Source organism: Hevea brasiliensis, chromosome 17 (genome assembly GCF_030052815.1).
Source record: "Hevea brasiliensis isolate MT/VB/25A 57/8 chromosome 17, ASM3005281v1, whole genome shotgun sequence".
Classification (NCBI taxonomy): domain Eukaryota; kingdom Viridiplantae; phylum Streptophyta; class Magnoliopsida; order Malpighiales; family Euphorbiaceae; genus Hevea; species Hevea brasiliensis.
Genome location: NC_079509.1, coordinates 6,560,406 through 6,580,202, shown reverse-complemented (window position 1 = coordinate 6,580,202; position 19,797 = coordinate 6,560,406). Strand labels below are relative to the sequence as shown.

At 35.7% G+C, this 19,797-nt stretch overlaps 2 protein-coding genes across 10 annotated transcripts; both read left to right on the top strand.

Annotated features, from left to right (window-relative positions):
- The first annotated feature begins 317 nt into the window (after positions 1 to 317).
- On the top strand, positions 318 to 10,134 carry LOC110637710 (protein MEI2-like 1). 7 transcript variants are annotated; one of them, XM_058139426.1, is made up of 16 exons: positions 318 to 603; positions 919 to 960; positions 1,814 to 1,990; positions 2,182 to 2,227; positions 2,737 to 3,051; positions 3,424 to 3,842; positions 3,939 to 4,097; positions 4,248 to 4,364; positions 4,454 to 4,602; positions 4,960 to 5,042; positions 5,142 to 5,558; positions 6,896 to 7,547; positions 8,114 to 8,198; positions 8,316 to 8,384; positions 8,513 to 8,692; positions 9,370 to 10,134. In XM_058139426.1, the coding sequence occupies exons 3-16, from the start codon at positions 1,913 to 1,915 to the stop codon at positions 9,520 to 9,522; spliced, it is 2,922 nt and encodes a 973-aa protein (XP_057995409.1). In that variant the 5' UTR covers positions 318 to 603; positions 919 to 960; positions 1,814 to 1,912; the 3' UTR covers positions 9,523 to 10,134. The 7 variants fall into 7 exon arrangements, with proteins under 7 accessions (XP_057995409.1, XP_057995406.1, XP_057995408.1 ...); XM_058139423.1 differs by having other exon boundaries at positions 2,734 to 3,051; XM_058139425.1 differs by having other exon boundaries at positions 915 to 960; positions 2,734 to 3,051.
- Positions 10,135 to 10,285: 151 nt separating this feature from the next.
- LOC110637705 (APO protein 3, mitochondrial) lies at positions 10,286 to 15,541 on the top strand. Of its 3 annotated transcripts, XM_021787985.2 has the most exons (4): positions 10,286 to 11,362; positions 11,605 to 12,514; positions 12,697 to 12,824; positions 15,170 to 15,541. In XM_021787985.2, exons 1-2 carry the CDS (start codon positions 10,995 to 10,997, stop codon positions 12,488 to 12,490), a joined length of 1,254 nt encoding a protein of 417 aa, XP_021643677.2. In that variant the 5' UTR covers positions 10,286 to 10,994; the 3' UTR covers positions 12,491 to 12,514; positions 12,697 to 12,824; positions 15,170 to 15,541. The 3 variants fall into 3 exon arrangements, with proteins under 3 accessions (XP_021643677.2, XP_021643675.2, XP_021643678.2); XM_021787983.2 differs by having other exon boundaries at positions 11,605 to 12,824; XM_021787986.2 differs by having other exon boundaries at positions 11,105 to 11,362; positions 11,592 to 12,824.
- The last annotated feature ends 4,256 nt before the right edge of the window (positions 15,542 to 19,797 follow it).

Here is a 19,797-nt window from a genome sequence, read left to right as displayed (position 1 = left end):
ATCATTTTCTATTAAAAAAAAGTTTTATATACCTCCAATTTAAATTTAATGAGAAATAAATAAATATATAAACATATTCTAATTTAATATAAAGTTAATTTTCAAACTCAGGCTTTCAATATTTTTTTTTTATTTATTATTATAAAAAATAAAAGAGAATATGCAAAAAATTAAAAAATAGCTTGATCGAGCCAAGCCAACAAGCCAAATTAGCTGGAGAGCCAAACAGGTCAGGGTACTATATAACGGCGTGATTTTAAACGGAGCCCAATGTCTTTTTATCCATCGAATCAAAAACCCTCGAATTTCAAGGGAACGGGTCTGATATTCACTTCCGTTAATCTACAATATCATCCGCAACACCCAACCCCGCCTATTTTCTTTTCTGCTTTCTTGTTTTCAAAGCCAACTAACATTTTAACATCACATTCACACACCCCTCTCTATCACACACAGCAACAAGAAGGAAAAAACCTCTCTCTGTAAGCTCACGAGTTGCCGGCGGGGGAAATCTCGCCGGAAATTCGCATTAACACTGTCGGCATCTTCATAGCTGTCGATTTCGAGCTCTGTATCGCTGGCTCCGGGAAAGAGAGAATAAAAGTGAATTCTAATATCTCTTTCTTTGTTTTGGTTTTCTTTAATAATTATTATGATTAGATAGAAGAAAACAAAAAGGAAAATATTCTCTCTTTCGTGTGGTGAGCAGTATAGCTTGCAATGCAGGGGAAAAAGAGGTTCTCTTAGGTCACATATGCGAAGATCCCTTGCTCTATTTTCTTCTTCATTATCTATGCTTTTATATACCATTCGTTTCTTCTCTTCCTCTGCTTGATCGCTCCTGCTTTATTGTCTTTTTTTATATAATTTCCTTTTCTGTACTTTCTGAGTCGTAATTTTGCTCAATTTTGGAGACAGAGAGCCAATTGGTTATGATGTTGGTGTTGAATTTTTACAGAGGTTCGTTTCTCTTCTGCTTTATTTTTCCTTTTTGTTTCTTGGCCGAATGATTACTTTGTGATAAGTTGGGAAATTTCAGCTTAATTCTGAGATCAATTCTGTGTGTGTGTGCGCGCGCGCGCGCGCGTATGTATGTATTTATGTATTTTCCCTTACTAGACTTTGTATCGGTGATCGGATTGGGAATTAGGTGAATTTAGCTCTCTTGTATCTGAGGGTGCTGAACTGTGTTCTGAAAATGCTATACTTAAGCTTCTTCTTTTTTCTTTTTTAAGAAAAAACATTTTTTTCCCTTTGATTTCCCCCCTTTAAAAAGCCTTTGCTTTCCTTTATATCTTAATTTTCTGGAAATGGAAAATTTCTTTTAAGTGAACCTTAATGGTGTCCGGTTTTTTTCTTTTTGTCCACAAATAGTAAGTAATTTGCGATTTAGTAATTCTATTTTATTTCCTTTTTCCAATTTTTTCTCAGCAACCAAACAGGGCATTTGTGTTTGGTCGTTGGTGGGTAAGCTAATGGCTCTTCTATGGTCCTTTTAACTTGTTAAAAAACTCGTTTTATTTAGCATGTATACCTTTTTAGGTTGCCAATTTAACTAGAAAGTGCCTACCTTTGTTGCAACGAAGGATCACAATTTTTGGGTTTATGCTTTCTTCAACTAAATGACTTCTTCTTCTTCATTCTTTTTTATTTTAAATATTTTTTCACAAGACTATGTTTCCTCGTATTGTATTGCTGAAAAGTACCTGTTCTCTTCCACTGTTCTAGTATTTTACAATTTTATATATCGAAGTTTCTGTTCAGCTCCATGACTTATCCAATTTGAAGATATTGACCTTTGAGTCCTCTACAGAAGAAGGGCAATGAACCCTGGACGGAGCGAGCAATTCGGATAATAACCAGCTTTCTGTAAAGATTTTTTGAAAAATTTTTGGGTGTCTAAGGTACCGCCATGCCGTTTGAAGTTATGGATCAGAAGAGTGGAACTGAATCGTCCCATTTTTTTGAGGGCATCCGGCTACCTGCTGAGGTATTTAAACTCATCCAAATCTGTAGTTTGACTTTCTTCTGGCTCTTATTTTTTATCCGTGCCGTAGATTGCATATTTTTTCCTACGTGTTCCATCTATTATTCTTGCCATAATTACACCTGAATCAAGTACTGTCACATCTTTGTTTGCCGTATAAGTAAAATTATTTGTTAGCAACTTTTACTGGGCAGAGACAAATTGGATTTTGGAAGCCGCATTCAATGCCTGATCACCAAAGTGAGTGCCATTCAGTTGCCTACGTGTCTGAAGTAATTCAAGATGCCAATCAGTCTTGTTTTTAAATGCATTCTCCAATAGAATTGCTTCTTGATCATGGGCTCTGGCTGTTTGGCTAAGGATGGACCTTTTAGATGTGTAAGTCAAGTGACTTGAAAATGTGAATGTCCTAAATAGATGGACTTTATCATTTATATCATGATTATGCACAGTGATTGTGTAAATCATTTAACGGTTTAAACTAACTGATTGAAGCATCCAAAGTAGTTATTTAATAAGTGTTACTGGCATTTCTATCACTACTTAAGCTCATAGTGCGGTGCCATTTAGGTTCATAGCTTCTAGATGAACCTTTCAGGTTGTTTACCCTGCCTCTCTTTCTGTGTTCTGAAGGACATGCAGTACTTGTAGACTATACATAATCACTGAAACATTGAAAGGAGATTCCTACATATTTTTTTTTTTTCAATTCTGATCATTGTATAAATGCTGCCCTTCAACTTCAGTAGGGACAGGTGGAATGGTACAAATTCCTGGCAGCAAGTTGGTTGCTTCATCACCTTTGAAGAAGCTTTCACCAGGTGGAGCACTGCCAGAGTCGATGCTGGCCATGGATCAAAAGGACAAGCTATCCATTTGTGAAGGAAGTGCTATTATGTTGAAGACTTCATGGAATTCTATGGACCATCATGCAAAATCATGGTCAAGTTTGTCTGTGCAGCCTGCATCTTATGGTTTGGGCAGAAATAGGGCTGGTATTAGTGCGACTCAGTGGGAAAGCAGCCTGTTCTCAAGCTCATTTTCTGATGTATTTAGTGGGAAGTGTAAGCCTTCCTTCTCACAATGCTAATTTGTTTATTTGCAATTTGCGCTCTGATTCTCTTCCATATCTTGTATTATAATGGGACCGCTTTAGTTATGGCTTTGCTGAATTGCCATCATGCTAAACACACACACACATACACACACGGGCGCGTTAAACAAGTGAAACTTCCCCTTATGATGACAAATTTCTATGTGTCCATACAAAGGGTCCAAAAAGTTTTTCCCAAACTCTTTATGTTTGTACATTTTTCATGTTCATTTCTGTTATATGTCTCACCCCCTCACACACCCTTCTCCTTACTCAAATTTTATACTATAGTTGCCATTGCTTATTGCTGTGTGTTCGATAACTACATTATGCATATATGCAGTGAGGTTATTAGATAATGATGTTAAGTCACATCATATATCTCCCCGTGAGGAAGATGAGTCTTTTGAATTGCTTGAAGAACTTGAGGCTCAGACTATTGGAGATCTCCTTCCTGCTGAAGATGATTTGTTTTCTGGAGTGACTAGCGAGTTGGGACATAATGCTTATGGCAATAGCGGGGATGATTTGGAAGACTTTGACTTGTTTATCACTGGTGGAGGCATGGAATTAGAAGGGGATGATCGTCTGGGTGTTGGTCAACGAACTTCTGATTTTGTTGGGCGAGTTAACAATGGTCTAGGAGTTTCTAATGGTTCAATTGTTGGTGAACATCCTTATGGTGAACTCCCTTCTAGAACACTATTTGTCAGAAACATCAATAGCAATGTTGAAGATACTGAGATAAAGGCTCTTTTTGAGGTGCATGTTATTCAATGTTTTGTTTGTCTTTCATGTGAACCAGTCAATCGAGTTTATCGGGCATGTTAATTTGATATTTGCATTTTGTTCTGTCAGCAATATGGAGATATTCGGACGCTTTATACAGCCTGCAAGCATCGTGGTTTTGTTATGATATCTTACTATGACATTAGGGCAGCCCGAAATGCAATGAGATCTCTGCAGAATAAGCCACTAAGGCGTAGGAAGCTTGACATACATTACTCAATTCCGAAGGTACATGAATTATTATTCTCTTATGAACATTATTTTTGTTCTCCTTGTCGTTTCTGTGGGTGCTTTTGTTTGTTTAATGTGGAGTCTTGCTTTTGCATGTTTCAATTGACACTTTCTTACTTGGTGTTTTTTGGTTTTCCTTGATATCAGGACAATCCATCTGAGAAAGATATTAACCAGGGTACTCTAGTGATTTTCAATCTTGATTCTTCTGTTTCAACTGAGAAGCTGCACAAAATATTTGGAGTTTATGGAGAAATTAAAGAAGTAATTTGTGACTGACTAGCATTTTGCATTAAATTTAAAATGGATGAAACTTATATCCAATTTATGCAGTTATTATTTGTGGTTTGCAGATCCGTGAAACCCCTCACAAGCGCCATCACAAATTCATAGAGTATTATGATATTAGAGCTGCAGAAGCAGCTTTGTCTGCATTAAATAGGAGTGACATTGCTGGGAAGCAGATCAAGCTTGAAACAAGCCGTCCTGGGGGTACAAGACGGTATTGTCATTTTACACTTGATATGATTCAAATTACCCAGTTAAGATTGCTTCTGATGGGGCTCGTTTCTTTCATTGTCTTTCTTTAACTTTTGTTGTTTCTGCCTTTGCTATGCTGTAATTTTTTATCAGTTAACGAGGTGGCCATTTGTTTCTGGACTACTTTAATAAGCTGCTAGCACATTAATATGGTTCTCCACCCCACCCAAACAATTTCTCTCTCTTTCTCTCTCTCTCTCCCTTTCTCTATCTATATACGTATCTAGATCTCTTTTTCTTTTCTTTTTTTGAGATGGCCCAATGTCTCTTTGTTTTGCCTATCTATATGCTTGTCTTTAATTAAAATTTTCTTTCACAGTTTGGCGCTAAAGCCTGAGCAGGAGCATGAGGAACCCAATCTTTGTAAAAGCCCATTTGATGACTTATCAGCTGGACGACTAGGTAGTTCATTTTGTTACAAATTTGTTCATGTTAAATAAGCTCAAGTTTCTTCCCCCTTGAAACATATGTTTTTCCTTACTTATATTATACCTTTCACAGCAACATTTTCTCCTGGAGTAATTGCATCTAGCTACATGGACAATGGATCAACTCAAGTTTTACCTTCTACCATTCTGTCGCCTGTGGGTTCATTTATTGAATCTCATCAGAGTTCTAGTGTTCCAAATAACTTGCCCTCTCCAGTGACAGTGGGATCTGTCGGCAAACAATTTGCTGTTCACGAATCTAACCACTCCATGAATGAAATAATGTTTGGTAACCAATGCATTTCAAGTTTCCACCCTCACTCCTTGCCAGAGTATCACGATAGTTTAGCCAATAGTATTCCATATAACTCCGCAAGTAACATTGGAGGCATGGTTCGTAGTCTTGGTTCCAAAGTGACAGAAGGAATCAACAGCAGGCACATTCAAGGAGTAGGTTCAAACGGGCACCTTATGGAACTTAATGAAGGGGGTAAGTTCAGATGATTATTATATGATGGGTTTCATTACATATTACTTCTTTCTTGCATTTCTATGAGGAGAGGGGTCAAGGCACGTAACTAAACAATATTAGAAGGATAGAATTTAAGGTCTTAATTTTGAAGATAGCTATTGGTGGTTCAAAAACTATGATAATGGGCTTTAAATGTGCAAAGATTTGTTTCAAGTATAGAGATACACCCCCAAAACAAATCTGATGACGCTTCAGAAGCATCTGAATTAGATTTTGCAAGTGGACAAAGTTTTAATAAAGAACTGGACACTTAAAATTGCTCACTGAACTGCTGAGATTAAGATCAGCGAACTAAACATTGATCATCAAATTAGTTTCTTTCAGATGAAAATGACTTGTCACGACAGAAACTCTTGTGATCTACAATTCATCTTTAACAATTCGAGATACATTTCTGCTCTAAGAAATGTTAAAACTTTTCTATGACCCATGTACTAGGATGGTTGCTTCTGTTGTCTTGCACTATTATCATTCTAAGTGGTTCACGTGGGATCCAGCCTCAAAATGCTGCCGTCTTAGAGTTTGACAAATTGGATTGTTGGACCTGGATGTGCAGCACACCTCTGTAGTTAGCTGAAATTGCGTTTCAAAGTGTTTTGTCATACCAATTTCCTGTAAGATGGAGAGTAATTTTAATTACTTTGCACTTTGGCAAGTTATTAATGAAAGGTAGCTTTTTCTTGTAAATAAGCTGCTTTTGCAGGATTGCCACACTTTCTCATTAGAGTGGATAATTTAGACTTGAACATAAATCCTTTTCTGCAATGGTTTTGATGCCTATTTCTCAGTTCTAATTAACTTAATTCTTTTCTACAGTTATAATGCTCTCTGGCTTGAAATGCAGCTATGCAATAAAATGGGAAACGTATACAGGACTCAGAATTTGTTGTGCTTGACTCCTTAAGTGAATGGAAACCCACTGTGACAGTTGATCAATTATATAAGACACCTTTGCCTAACCCTTGAATTAATTCTGTTTCCTGGTTGAGATGTTTGGATCCTGACACAACCTAATCTCTCTACTTTCTTTCACTCAATAGCAGAATATTATGAGTGATGGTCATGTTCCTCTAGCACTTGTGTTTTCTTTGCAAATGTTTGAGTTTTAAAAGTTCCCTTTCAAGCTTTCACTCACAAGAGGTGTGATATATAATTGTTTGAACTTAACCCATTATTTCATTTCCTTTGAAAATTTAGTTCAGTTCATAACTGTTATTAGAGTGTCAGTTGATGGCATCATTTTCAAATTTATTGATCATTTTGGTAATTCTATTCTTGCACAAAATCCTCTCTAGTTTTTGGATCTTCTGGAAATGGAAGTGGCTCTCTTCCTGGACATCATTATTTATGGAACAATTCCAACCCAGGTCAGCAACATCATTCAAACCGTATGATTTGGCCAAATTCGCCATCATTTGCCAATGGTGTTCATGCTCATCACCTTTCACATATACCTGGATTTCCTGGAGCACCTCCGGTTATGCTCAACACATTACGTGCACATCATCACATAGGATCTGCTCCAGCTGTTAATCCTTCCTTGTGGGATAGGCGACATGCTTATTCTGGGGAGTCTTCAGAAGCTTCTAGTTTCCATCTGGGTTCTCTTGGGAGTGTGGGTTTTCCTGGTAGCTCTCCACCACATCCTATGGAAATTGCTTCCCACAACATTTTCTCTCATGTTGGCGGAAATTGTGTGGATGTGACTAAAAATGCTGGACTACACGCTGCTCAGCCAATGTGCCACATTTTCCCTGGGAGGAACACGATGATCTCAATGCCATCCCCTTTTGATTCTCCTAATGAACGTGTTAGAAATCTCTCGCATTGCAGAATTGAATCAAATTCCAATCATTCAGATAAGAAACAATACGAACTTGATATTGACCACATAGTGCGTGGCGAAGATGGTCGAACCACATTGATGATAAAGAACATTCCAAACAAGTAAGGAAAAAAAATACCTCCATATTTTCAAATTTGTCTATCATAAAAGGTCTTATTAAAGTATGATTGAATTACAGTATTTTTGTATCTCTTGTGAGCTAATCATTTTTTAATAAAAAATTTGTTGCAAATGGCTTTATGTTTTGTGGATTATCTCATTTTTAACTTGGGAGTTGTTGGCTCAGTTGTTTTTCTGCTAGGGAATTGTCAGTTTGGCAGGGGACTTGTGATCATTGAGATTCCACTGCTGAGATAAAATAAAGCAAAGGGATTGTTAATGAACTAATTGAGAATAGAATTTGTTTTTGGTCTTAGTCATCCAGTTTATGTTTTATACTTCTAATATTTTACCATGAATTTTTATCCACTTTTATCATGTTTACAATCATACAATTTGATTAAATCCAAAAGTGGTAGTTTAAATTTATTGTATTATATGCCATAATTTTCTCTATTGGTCCTTGTATTTTTATTTTCCAAAGGTGGTAGTGTTTAGGTCATTCAATATGCACTTTGTTTTTCTCTTTGCCCTTTGTGGTTTCATATTTTGTCTTTTCCCCCGCCAGATATACTTCAAAGATGTTATTGGCTGCAATTGATGAGCACTGTCGAGGAACTTATGACTTTATTTACTTACCAATTGATTTCAAGGCAAGTAAATTTTTAACTGGAAAAGCCTCGCATTCTGAGCCTTTCCCTACACATACAAAATATTTATAGTTTTCTTACTTGTAGCACTAATTCAAATTTATGATTATGATTCAACAGAACAAATGCAATGTGGGCTATGCATTCATTAACATGACTGATCCTCAACAGATTATTCCATTCCACAAGGTCCAATGCTGGCTTTAGTGAAGTGACAGTAGTTGTCTTGTCATTCTTCTGTGAAAGGAAATACTCCTCTGCCCCCTGAACCATGAAGTCTAAAAGCTAACAGTATAAGCAAACATATCTTTTTGCAGGCATTCAATGGCAAAAAATGGGAGAAGTTCAACAGTGAAAAGGTGGCATCACTTGCATATGCTCGAATTCAGGGAAAAGCTGCTCTTATTGCCCATTTCCAGAACTCAAGTTTGATGAATGAGGATAAACGCTGTCGTCCTATACTCTTTCATACTGATGGTCCAAATGCTGGTGATCCGGTATGTTACTGAGGCTTGCAATTGACTTGCAATTACACAATGTTGCTCCTGATAATGTCTATTGACTGTCTATATAAATAAATCTCATAATTCTGTGTTACATTTTTTTTTTTGACGCCGATGGTGATTTTCTAGAAGGTTCAGTTTTCTACTGGTCAAAATTCTGATTAATGTTAGCATACAGCCTTGGTTAAAGCATTTCCTTTTTGTGAACATTTGTCTATTTTCTAAGCTTTACCACACTATTAACTAAATCCTCTGTTCTTCTTGGTCCATGTTAACCATAAGTTCAATCTAATTGTAACTAACAGAGATGGTGAACTGAAATTTTGTAACATATTTACTGTCAAATATGATGCTTATCTGCAAAATTCGTTAAATAGATTCTTCACCAGAAGTTTCTTTTGATGAGTAATCCCTATATAGTTATGAGGATAAACAACATCAAATAAGAAAGACTGTAACATCAGTGTACAATTTATTAGAAATTGTGGTGGTTAGATTTTAGGATTTTTCACAATTATTTTATTCACCATATGATGGATTGTCAGTCGAGGATGATGGTCTGGGATGCTTGAGGTTTATTACTTCATTGCATGAATTTGTGAGACTTTTTGTTTCTTAGTACCATCCAGTAGCTGGTCTTACACTAATAAGACAAATTTATTTTTATGTAGGAGCCCTTCCCTATGGGTACCAATATTCGATCAAGACTGGGCAAACCTCGAACCAATAGCAGTGAGGAGAACCACCATCAGGGGAACCCTTCTATTCCAGCAAATGGAGAGGATTCTTCCAATGGAACAGACTCATCATCAGGTTCTGAATGAGCAGTATGCTTCCTTCAAAGCACTAACTCTAAAATCTGTATAAGAGTACAGTTCCATATCCACCCCAATTCTGTAAATTAGGGGTGACCTGACGACTCTCTTTTTGGCTATAGAGAAGATCTTTTACGGAGTTCTGGATGCCAAAGTGCACATTCAGAAAATTTTCTGTTCCCATAAGAAAAAAAGAAGAAAGTTTCTTATCTAGGCCAAATGTGAGTATAGAGAATGGCTTAACAAGGCTTAAAATTTTGGTTAGTCATGACTAAACAACATTACGAATTTACGATGTAAAGAAGTTCCTCCACTTGTGCACAGGCGTAGGAGGTATCTTCTGTATCGTTTTTAGTTTTGTATCTCCATATCTCTGTAATTTCAATTTTCAATTTTCCCTGGGAGGTGTTCCCGCTTCTAGTTGATTCAGTTTTTGTTCAGGGCCAGGTGTGGTTGCCCAAGCGCTGACGTATCTTGGTTTGTAGAAATTTTTGAAGCGCTCTTCTCTTCTATAACCGACACTATTTAATATTTATTACTTTATCAAGTCTTCGTCTTCTCATCGCCTGTGATTGTCTATGGATTCTTCATAACAGAATTAGCCAACTTGTTTTTCTTGAAGCTGTTGACTTTTGTCATTGAAACATAGGAAATATCGTTTTTCGGTGTGTTGAGTACTGCCATTTTGCATGCTTGCAACATATAGTGTGAATGCCCCCGTATTCAAACCAAAACCAAAATCCACAAGTTCAGCTTTCTCAGAAAAAAAAAAAAAAAATCCATAAGCGCAGAAAGGAACTGCGAGTGTCCTTAAACCAGGGTCGACGCTAGACAATTATTTATTGCAGTTCTGACTTTGAATGGCAACAGATAGGGGTGGAGATACTCTCTTCGTCTCCACTTACAAGAGTTCAGAGTCAAAGTGAAGAGAGAGTGGGAAATTTCTTTATGTAATATAAATTTATTTATTAAAAATTAAATTATAAGTGAAAAATATATATATTAAATATAATTTTAATAATATATTTATATATTTTTTAAAATTATCATTTTTAAATATATAAAATAAATTATTTTTAATTAAATAATATATTATTATGTAGATGGATTACTGGGTTTGAGGTGGGAGACGTTCTCTTTTTCACCCTAATCAAGGTTTTGTGGGTTGGGTTTGGCATCCAAAAAATTAGATCGAGTTTGGAGCGGAATGGGTGAATAAAAAGTATGGATCTGACTGTTAAATAATGAAATGTGCAACCGGTTGTCTTTATAAAATTATGATGATTTATTATTATTAAAAATTGTTTATAAGAATATTTCATAATTCTAATATTCTTAGCAAACCGCTGCGTTTTGCTTGGACCTGCCTTTCTTGCTCTCTGTTACTGTTCTTTCAGCGTGTGCAAAATGCTTCTTCCAGTTCCACTCCACCGCTGAATTACTCAACAGGCACTGCACCGAGGCATATTCCTTCCTAAGAAATGAATAGTAGGCTTTTCAAGGGACAGCCTTTCCGTTTGAATCAAACATATTTTTTCTCATATGAAAGAACCGTAACCCTAGGTCCACATACCCTCCTCGATCCTCTCTACTCTGACATTCCCAAACCCCGTAGAGACAAATCCCAGCGAAAGCCGTTGCCGACTCCCATGAAACTTCTCATTCAAAGAGCTAAACAGGAGAAAGAAGCTAGAATGGCTCAACCTTGTAGGATGCTTGAGCATCCACCTGATAATGGACTATTGGTCCCCGAACTTGTCGAGGTGGCTCACCAAGTTTATCGAGCTCGACAATCTCTTCTCTCTGGCTTGGCTAAGCTTGTTAAAGTCATTCCGGTTCAACGCTGCAGGTGCAGATTGAGCATGGCTTTCATTTTTGGTTTCTGTTTTTGTAGGATTATGTGAAATTGCGCATTTGCTTGTGCATATTTTATGACAAAAATGTTTTAGCTGTTCAATTGCAAGTGTATTCAAAGATTCCTTGATGATCCTTTGATAACAAATTTGGGCATGATGAATTTCTATTAGTTCAAATGTCTTCCAATCTTTTAGTTCATTGGTTTTGCTTATTTCAATTAGTGTTTCTGCTTAGGTTTTGCAATGAGGTTCATATTGGTCATGTGGGTCATGAAATTAGAACCTGCGTTGGTCCAGGCAGTGGTTCCCGCAGTGCTACTCATGTTTGGAGAAGGGGAGGAGTGCGAGATGTGGTCTTTTTCCCCAAATGTTTCCATCTCTATGATCGTGTGGGTAAGCCAAGAGTTGGACATAGCGAGAGGCATTCTGTGCCAAGGATCCCTGCCATTGTAGAGCTTTGTATACAAGCTGGGGTAAACCTGGAAAAGCTCCCTACAAGGAGGAGGACAAAACCTGTATATTCCATGGAAGGAAGAATAGTAGATTTTGAGCTAGTGGCAGAAACGAATGAAATTAAAAACTCTCACTTTGAGAATATTGATCCTCTTGTGAGTTCTAATTTTGGGACTGAATTTGATGGAGTAACAACTAATTTTGAGTTGGAGAAAAATACTGACAATTCAGATGAATCAAATGATCGACCAGCTGAAAGGGATTTAAGTATTGGGACAATGGAGTCATGGTTTGAAATGATTTCAGGGGCAAAGAAGATCATGGATAAGTACAGTGTTTTAACCTGTGGATATTGTCCTGAGGTTCAGGTAGGTCCCAAGGGACATAAGGTGAGGATGTGCAAGGCAACCAAGCATCAGTCTCGCGATGGTCAACATGCATGGCAAGAAGCAACAATAGAGGATCTTGTGGGTCCAAATTATGTGTGGCATGTCCGAGATCTGAATGGTCCTTCTCTGGATAACAAATTGAAGAGGTATTATGGCAAGGCTCCTGCCGTAGTTGAGTTATGTGTGCAGACTGGTACACCTGTTCCAGATCAATATCGGAGTATGATGAGATTAGATGTTATTCCTCCTAACCGAGATGAAGTTGATCTTGTTGCCTGAACTGGTGTTTCATAATGCGGATAGGTATGCACTTATATTATCTTAGAGAATCTGTGGATGATGAGGAAATTCTATGTTTATAACGTCACATATGTAGTTTTGCATGGATGGCCAATTGATGCGAATTGGTATTTGGCTCTTGAATGTGGTGTATTAGTATTTGCTCTAGCGTTCATTGGCATGGTGATCTAATTGTCCTACTCCAGTTCCCAGCTTGCTTCATGAGCATATCAAGAAGAAAGAGAAGGGATACAAAATGGGGATGAAGTGCCTGCTGATCGTATTATGATGCCTGCAGTTTGCAAGAAGCCACTAATATTCGAGTGTGAATATGGTATGTATAAAAACAGTTTCCTCAATTGTTCTTGATTCTTCTGTTGCAAATGTGGCAAGACGTCTAATAAAATTGTTCAATTCTGAATTTCTTTTTGAAGACAATATCTGTCGTAGTTGTTCAGGATGTAGAATTATTACTTACAGTAAGTCCCATTTGTTACCTGAGTAATTAATTGAGTTGAGCTCCTTGCATGGCTTCGTCTTTTTGTAGCTTTTAAAGCCTCCATTATTATTATTTTTTTAAATTTATGAATTGTTAAATAAATTTACAAGATCCTTAAATTGAAGAGTTTGTGTTTATGTTTAATATATCACACTAGTTAAAAAAATAATGACAAGATTAAAAAAATTCAGGGACAGAGAAATAATTTTTGCATAAATTATTCATTTTATTTTCTATCCTTCATTTATAATTTAAGTATGGTGATTTTTTTTTTTTAGATTTGACCATAATAGATGAATTTGAAATTTTAAAAATCAATATGATTTTATTTTATTATGAGCTTGTTATTTTTCAATTTTAACACAATTTCAATTTATTTGTAAATAATCAATGGACATATGATATTATTTTATCAATTTTCGATTTGATAAAAAAATTATATTATTTTATTATAATTAAATAATATGAAAATCAATTCTCTTTAAAATTTAATCATTATTTTATAATTCAGTGGCATAATGAATATTGTAAAAGGAAAAAAATTCAACATGGTTAATATCTCTTTGTCTAGACAATAAGGTTAATTCAGTTAATAAATATAAAGTTGTTATCATCTATCAGGATTTGATTTTATTTGAAAAATATTATTTTTTTAAAAAATAATATATGAAAATTCATCAAAAAATAAAAGAAGAAAAAATCTTCACTACTAAAAACTTCGAGATGAGAAATTATATAGTGAACCCGCTGCACCTGCTAGAATTCCTGGTTGGTATGGCAAGCCAATAACTTATTGACAAGTGGATTAAGTGTAAAATTAAAAAAGAAAAAAGGAAGGTGATGATCTTGATTGCAGTTATGGTGAGTTGATTTTTCTCTCCCCTCTTTCTCTTTCCCCTCCCTTCTCTTTGAATTGGAGTTCTTTCATTCAAACCCTAAAATGAATTATGTGAACTTTCTTCCTCAACAACCCATATTCAATTCTAGCCTACTAGGTTTATACTGGGTTCTATGTTTACGGTACACGGCATGCTTCTTCTTCTTCTTCTTCTTATTTCTTAATTTCTGCTCTCATTTAACTTCATCTCATATTGATTTGATTTTAGTTATTTTTTACGGTATGATTCTTTTTTACATTGTCTATATCCCTTTTTACAGTATTTGTCCTGTATTTGTCTGCGACTTGCTTAAATATTGAAACTCAGTTGCATTAATCTAAAATTAGTGTGTTAGGGTAGACATATTTTATTCTATTTCTTTGTTCTGGTTCCCAATCTTCACCGTAGACAGGTTAATGGGAGTTGTAGTCACGACTTTAGTGGTAATGTGCATTAATTTGTTTCCATAGTTTTATTCTCACTTGGGAATTTAATTGGGCATATACTTCCTCTCTACTTTAATTACCAAAATCTGGTTGCTCCAAACTGCTATCATCAACCTTTACTTAGCCCTTTAGTTTTAGAATCCATATTACCTTTATTATGTTCTGTCTTAAGTAGGCATCTAAAATTGCTATAATTAATTTAGAATTTTGCTATGTTTTACCTTGGCAATTCTATTGAAGTGATTTTTGTGAAAAAATGGGGCAGCCCCTTAATTATCTTCAGGCAAAAACTTTCACATCCATTATTTTTGTTAAGGCTTGAAATTATCTATCCTCTTTGTTACAGTATTTGATATCTTTTGGAGAGTGCAATATTGAAAAATAATGGTAACATGTATATTCTTACTAGCAAAACATGGAGGACGAAAGGGAATTGTCATATTTGAGTTTTTGGAGCAGGTTATAAATGATTTTTGAGGGGATAGCTGATTTCTAGCTTAAGGACAGCTTTTACCTATTGTGTCTATTCTTATGACTTGATTGATTGCTGCAATGGTGGACATAATACCTGTTATTGCTAGAGAAAGTGAATACCTCTGCCCAACCATCTATGATGTTTCCTTGAAGGTTAACTGGTTAATGGGAGTCATCAATTTCTTAACTAGAAAGATGAAGTGATACTCCTTGTATATTTCTGCAAGTAGTGTAGTTTCATATTTGGATATTGTCTGTTGCATACAACTCCATGGGTTATAATATGATGTTCTAGATGGATTTGATATTTATGTGTGTGTTCTATTGGTTATTTTCACTTTATAGCTGTACCTGAGCCTGAAAATATATCTTTTTCTTGCAGGCAACAAGGAATTATGGAGCTTTAAGAGGGCAAAGATAAATGAGGATCAACCATATTGCAAATCCTAATCAAGCGCATGGTTTGTTATGGTGGCACATTACATGGAACCATTTTGGTGCATAACTTCATATAAAGAGTGTTCTAGGAAGTTTTGGAAATGAGGGAACTAAACAGAGCATTTTTCTTCAACATAACTGAAATTTTGCTGGAAATATGTACATAAAATGCTGCTTGCTTTATGCTTACTTGAGAGAGTGGATATCACTTGATGATTTTGTTACCTTGTACAGATTTGAGTTTGTATAGCACTGACACATGAGAGATCGATCATGCATTTAATATGATGCACTTACTAATATGATTTCAGCGGAATCATGGGGTCCTTGTGCCTATGCAGTGCCACTAAAATAAGTACTCTTTTTTTTTAGTGACAAGATGGCTGTACATTTTCTATTTACACGAGGAAACTTGACTCTCTAGATAGAATAGACATATAGAATTATAAAGGATGGGAATATGAAGGACATAATAATGGGAAAAAGCTAATACATATCCATGAATCTGAATCCAACATCACCAGTAATTATTATATTTTTTTTCTTGTTTAAAAAAAAAAAATCCTGATGTCAGAGATAGAATGATCCTCCAAATCAAAGTTGATTTGTCACGACCCAACTTATGGGTCGGACTGGCATTAGGACCTGGGTCAGCCTAAAACCCTCGAGACCCGTAGTAAGCCTAATTATTCATTAACCCAATTCTAAGGCCCATTTAGACCCAATTTTAAGAAATCAACCGGACAGAGTCTGGCCATAAAATAGACCTTTCAACGGGGAGTTTTTCACTCACTCAACCTGTAAACACAATAAATAATCAATTGGAGAGCTCAGCTCACCCATCACATACTCATATCAACATAAAAATAAATGGAATCCATCAAACATGTATGTTATAAAAATTTTACAGGTCCAAAATAACAATTTATATTACAGACTCAAATCAATTAAATATTTTTAACACATGCGAAAATTCTAGAAGTTTATAAAATTACACAAACATGAATAAACGAACTGCGAGGGAGAAAGCAGGTTAACCTAAAAAATATCCTCCTGTGGCCTAGAAAAATATTGAACAGGAGTGAGCGTTTGACTCAGAGAGTAAAATATAAATTTTAAACATAATCTCTATAACTATCTAAGCTAATGCACCCTGTAGAGTGAAATGCAACATCAGCAATAAATTTCACATCATAACAGCAAAAAGGTAATTTGGAGTACTCATACACCCACTAATATCAATCATAATATATGGAAGCTAATCCTCTATACAGCTCTCTTACATCCAACTTGTGTCAGCGAAAAATTCAAGTCGGATTTTCGCTTAATAAACCAAATCGGGGTCCCAGCGAAGAACTCAAGCCATCTCTACCCCGAAGGACCGGGTCCCAGCGAAGATCTCAAGCTGTGTCTACCCGTCCTATCCATAGTCAACACCACATCACACGCATGCCAACACACGCACACTACTCCAAATTACCACAACAACATCCATGGCACTTTAACAGTTATGAATGCAACATAAAACGTGTCTAGAGTTTAACTACATAGATACATACATATAAGTGATGCATGGGCATGCTTGAACATATAATAATAGTGAAATTACAATTAAAATTAATATTTTACTCACAGACTTGACGGCAATCACTGTGGCGGCTGGACAGAGGAAGAAGGCTGTCCTGGCTCACCTGACAATTTTATTACAATCATTTAATAAATTTGACTCAATACAAACTTAAGAAAAGACCAAATACGTCATAAGTCGTGCCGAAAATTCGGCAGAGTCTCCCCTATACCTAGGACCTACCCAACCTGCAAAAGAGCTCAAAACACACTTCTATATTCACAACCCATATATCCACAATTCAATCACATCACACAGCCCCTCCTGGGCCCATCAAATCATTCATCCATCACAATATGTAAAATTTCAATTTAGTCCTTATAATTGATCATTTTTGTAAAAATTATCCAAATAAGCTCTAAAAATTCTAAAACTTTGCCCCGCAATCCTTAGCAATATTACTAGACTAATGCAAAAAGAATCATAATTTTCTGAGCTACCACGAATATTTTATGGATTTTTAATCCCATTTAAGTACTAGAAATTTAAGAAAAAGTAAGGTTCGGGTTTACCTATGTCTATTCCGACTTCGGGGACGCGCTCGGGACGTCTGACAATGGTGGGGTAGCCAAAACCTCGATCCAATTCGGAGACTTTTCCAGTAATCGATTTGTCTGGCCAAAAATTGACAAACTCGGACAACTGTCGAATTTCCGTGAATTGAAGACACCTACACGAAGCCCACAACACGGGGGTTAGTACATAAATTTTATGAAATTTTCTAAGCTCATTAAATGCTCGGAAAATACTACGAAGTTCCATGGGACTCACCGAAAAACGGTGTCGGAAAAATTTGAAAATTATATCGCTGCGAAGCTCTCAACGAGTGGAGTGCTCTGGTACTCTCGGTTTTCTCGTGGGGTTCACGGTTTGCGAGAAATCTAGCCCAAAAGTCAAAATGGGCTAAAAATTTCAGGACAAAAATTGGACAAACCGCTCGATGGATTTCGGTGTTCTTGGTGTCTATGTAAAGCTCTCAATGAGTAGATAGATTTAGACACAAGACCCGATCTGATTGGTGGCCGAATCGGCCGGGAAGAAGAAGCGGCGCGCTTGCGCGTCACTTCGCTTCGGGCTCCTTTTTCCGGAGTTCCGGGCGGCAGCCGGCTAGCTAGGGCGGCTAGGGACGGGCGCCGACGGGATGGGGTGGCAGGGGAGGCGGCGGCGAGGCAAGGGGAGGAGGGAGGAGAGAGAAATCGGGAGAGAAGGAGAGGAAGGTCGGGACGTGCGGAATAAAAAAGAGAAGAAGTAGAAGGGGCAGGTCCGATTCGACTGGTTCGATCCCATTTGGTTCGATTCGATCGGTTCGATTTGAAATACAAAATTTTAAATTTTTACTCTGCCTTGGGACCGAAAACGAGGTCCAAAAATTCCGAAAAAAATTATAGAAAACTCAGAAAAATTCGTAGACTCCAAATATATTTTTATTTTTATCACGTGGTCTTTAAATTAATTTTTAAAAATCATCAAAGTTTATATTTTCGGAAAATCAAACTCAATTTCGAAAATCCGAAAAATTTCAAATAATTTTCTAAAATTTAAATAAAATTAAAACATCAATATTTGTCCAAAAATAATATATTTAAAAATTAGGGGTGTTACATGATTCATGCATTACAGTGCATATAAGATTGAATCTGTACCATACTGATTGAAGTTGGCTGTGTGGAATCCGCCATCCTTCCTCGATTAGTCTTGACGGAAATTAATGCCATCTATTGAAGCATCAAACCTTTGTATAGAGCAAGGAAAATCAAACAATCAGGAAAGAAAGCATACAACTTACTGTAAAGGTTTGAAGAGAACTTATTGTTTTCACACTCACACCCACTGAAATCAATGGTATTTGGGTTATTATGACTGTTCCGAAATGCTACAAAGTCATGTCTCACAACATAAGGCAATAAGTTTAAGGTAGCAGTAAACACATCAATGCAGTAGCCACTAAACACGTTAATGTCTTCTACTGAGACAAACTCTTAATAAAATGCTCGATTTGGGACTCCAATTCTCTATCACCTGCTCTCTGTGGTTTGTCCAGGCTAGATTACACTGTATAGCTGTTGAATTGAACTTGAATTACTAGTGGCTTTTTACAAAGCTTTTTTGGAGGTCCTACTGATAACCCCGAATAATTAGACCAATACCCAGTCCTCCTTAGTCATGCGCCAATCACATTGATCACTTCATTCCCATGAGAAATGTAGATTAGGCATGTAAAACCAATGAAATTAACATTGTGAAATGCTTTGAAGCAACAAATTTCAGTAGAAGGCCCTCGATTTTAGTCTCTGAAATCGAAACAGATATTTATTTGAATTGAAGAGGAGAGAGAAAGAAAGAGTGAAAGAGGAGAAACAATAAAGAAAGGGAAATAAAAGATAACCCACATTGATCTTATAATCCGGTTAACCATTTTCAATTTTTTTTTTTAAGTTTTACACTTAATCCATTTGTCAATATGTTATAGGCTTGCCACACCAACTAGAATCACAGAGACACTCTATAATGGGAAATTTTTTGGTTGCTTAGACTCTTATTATTTCACAAAATTTTTTATTAAAAAATAATAATTTTGTTATTAAAAAATAATTTTGTTATTAAAAAATAATTTTTTATTAAAAAATAAATTTTTTATTAAAAAAATAATTATTTTTTTATTAAAAAATTATTTTTTTTAATTTTAATAATTTTATTGAAATACATACATATATACATATATGATACAAATATATATAATTAATTTAATATTATAATTAAATAATGAAAAATATTTTCAAGAAAAATATTTTTTTTAAAAAATATTTTTTATAAAAAACATTTTTCATATACAAAATTATTTTCTGTAAAATAAACAGTATCTTTAATTTCATACAAACTATAATTATTTTATTATAAAAAATTATATAATTTCACATAAATTTATTACTTATGTTATTAAATTT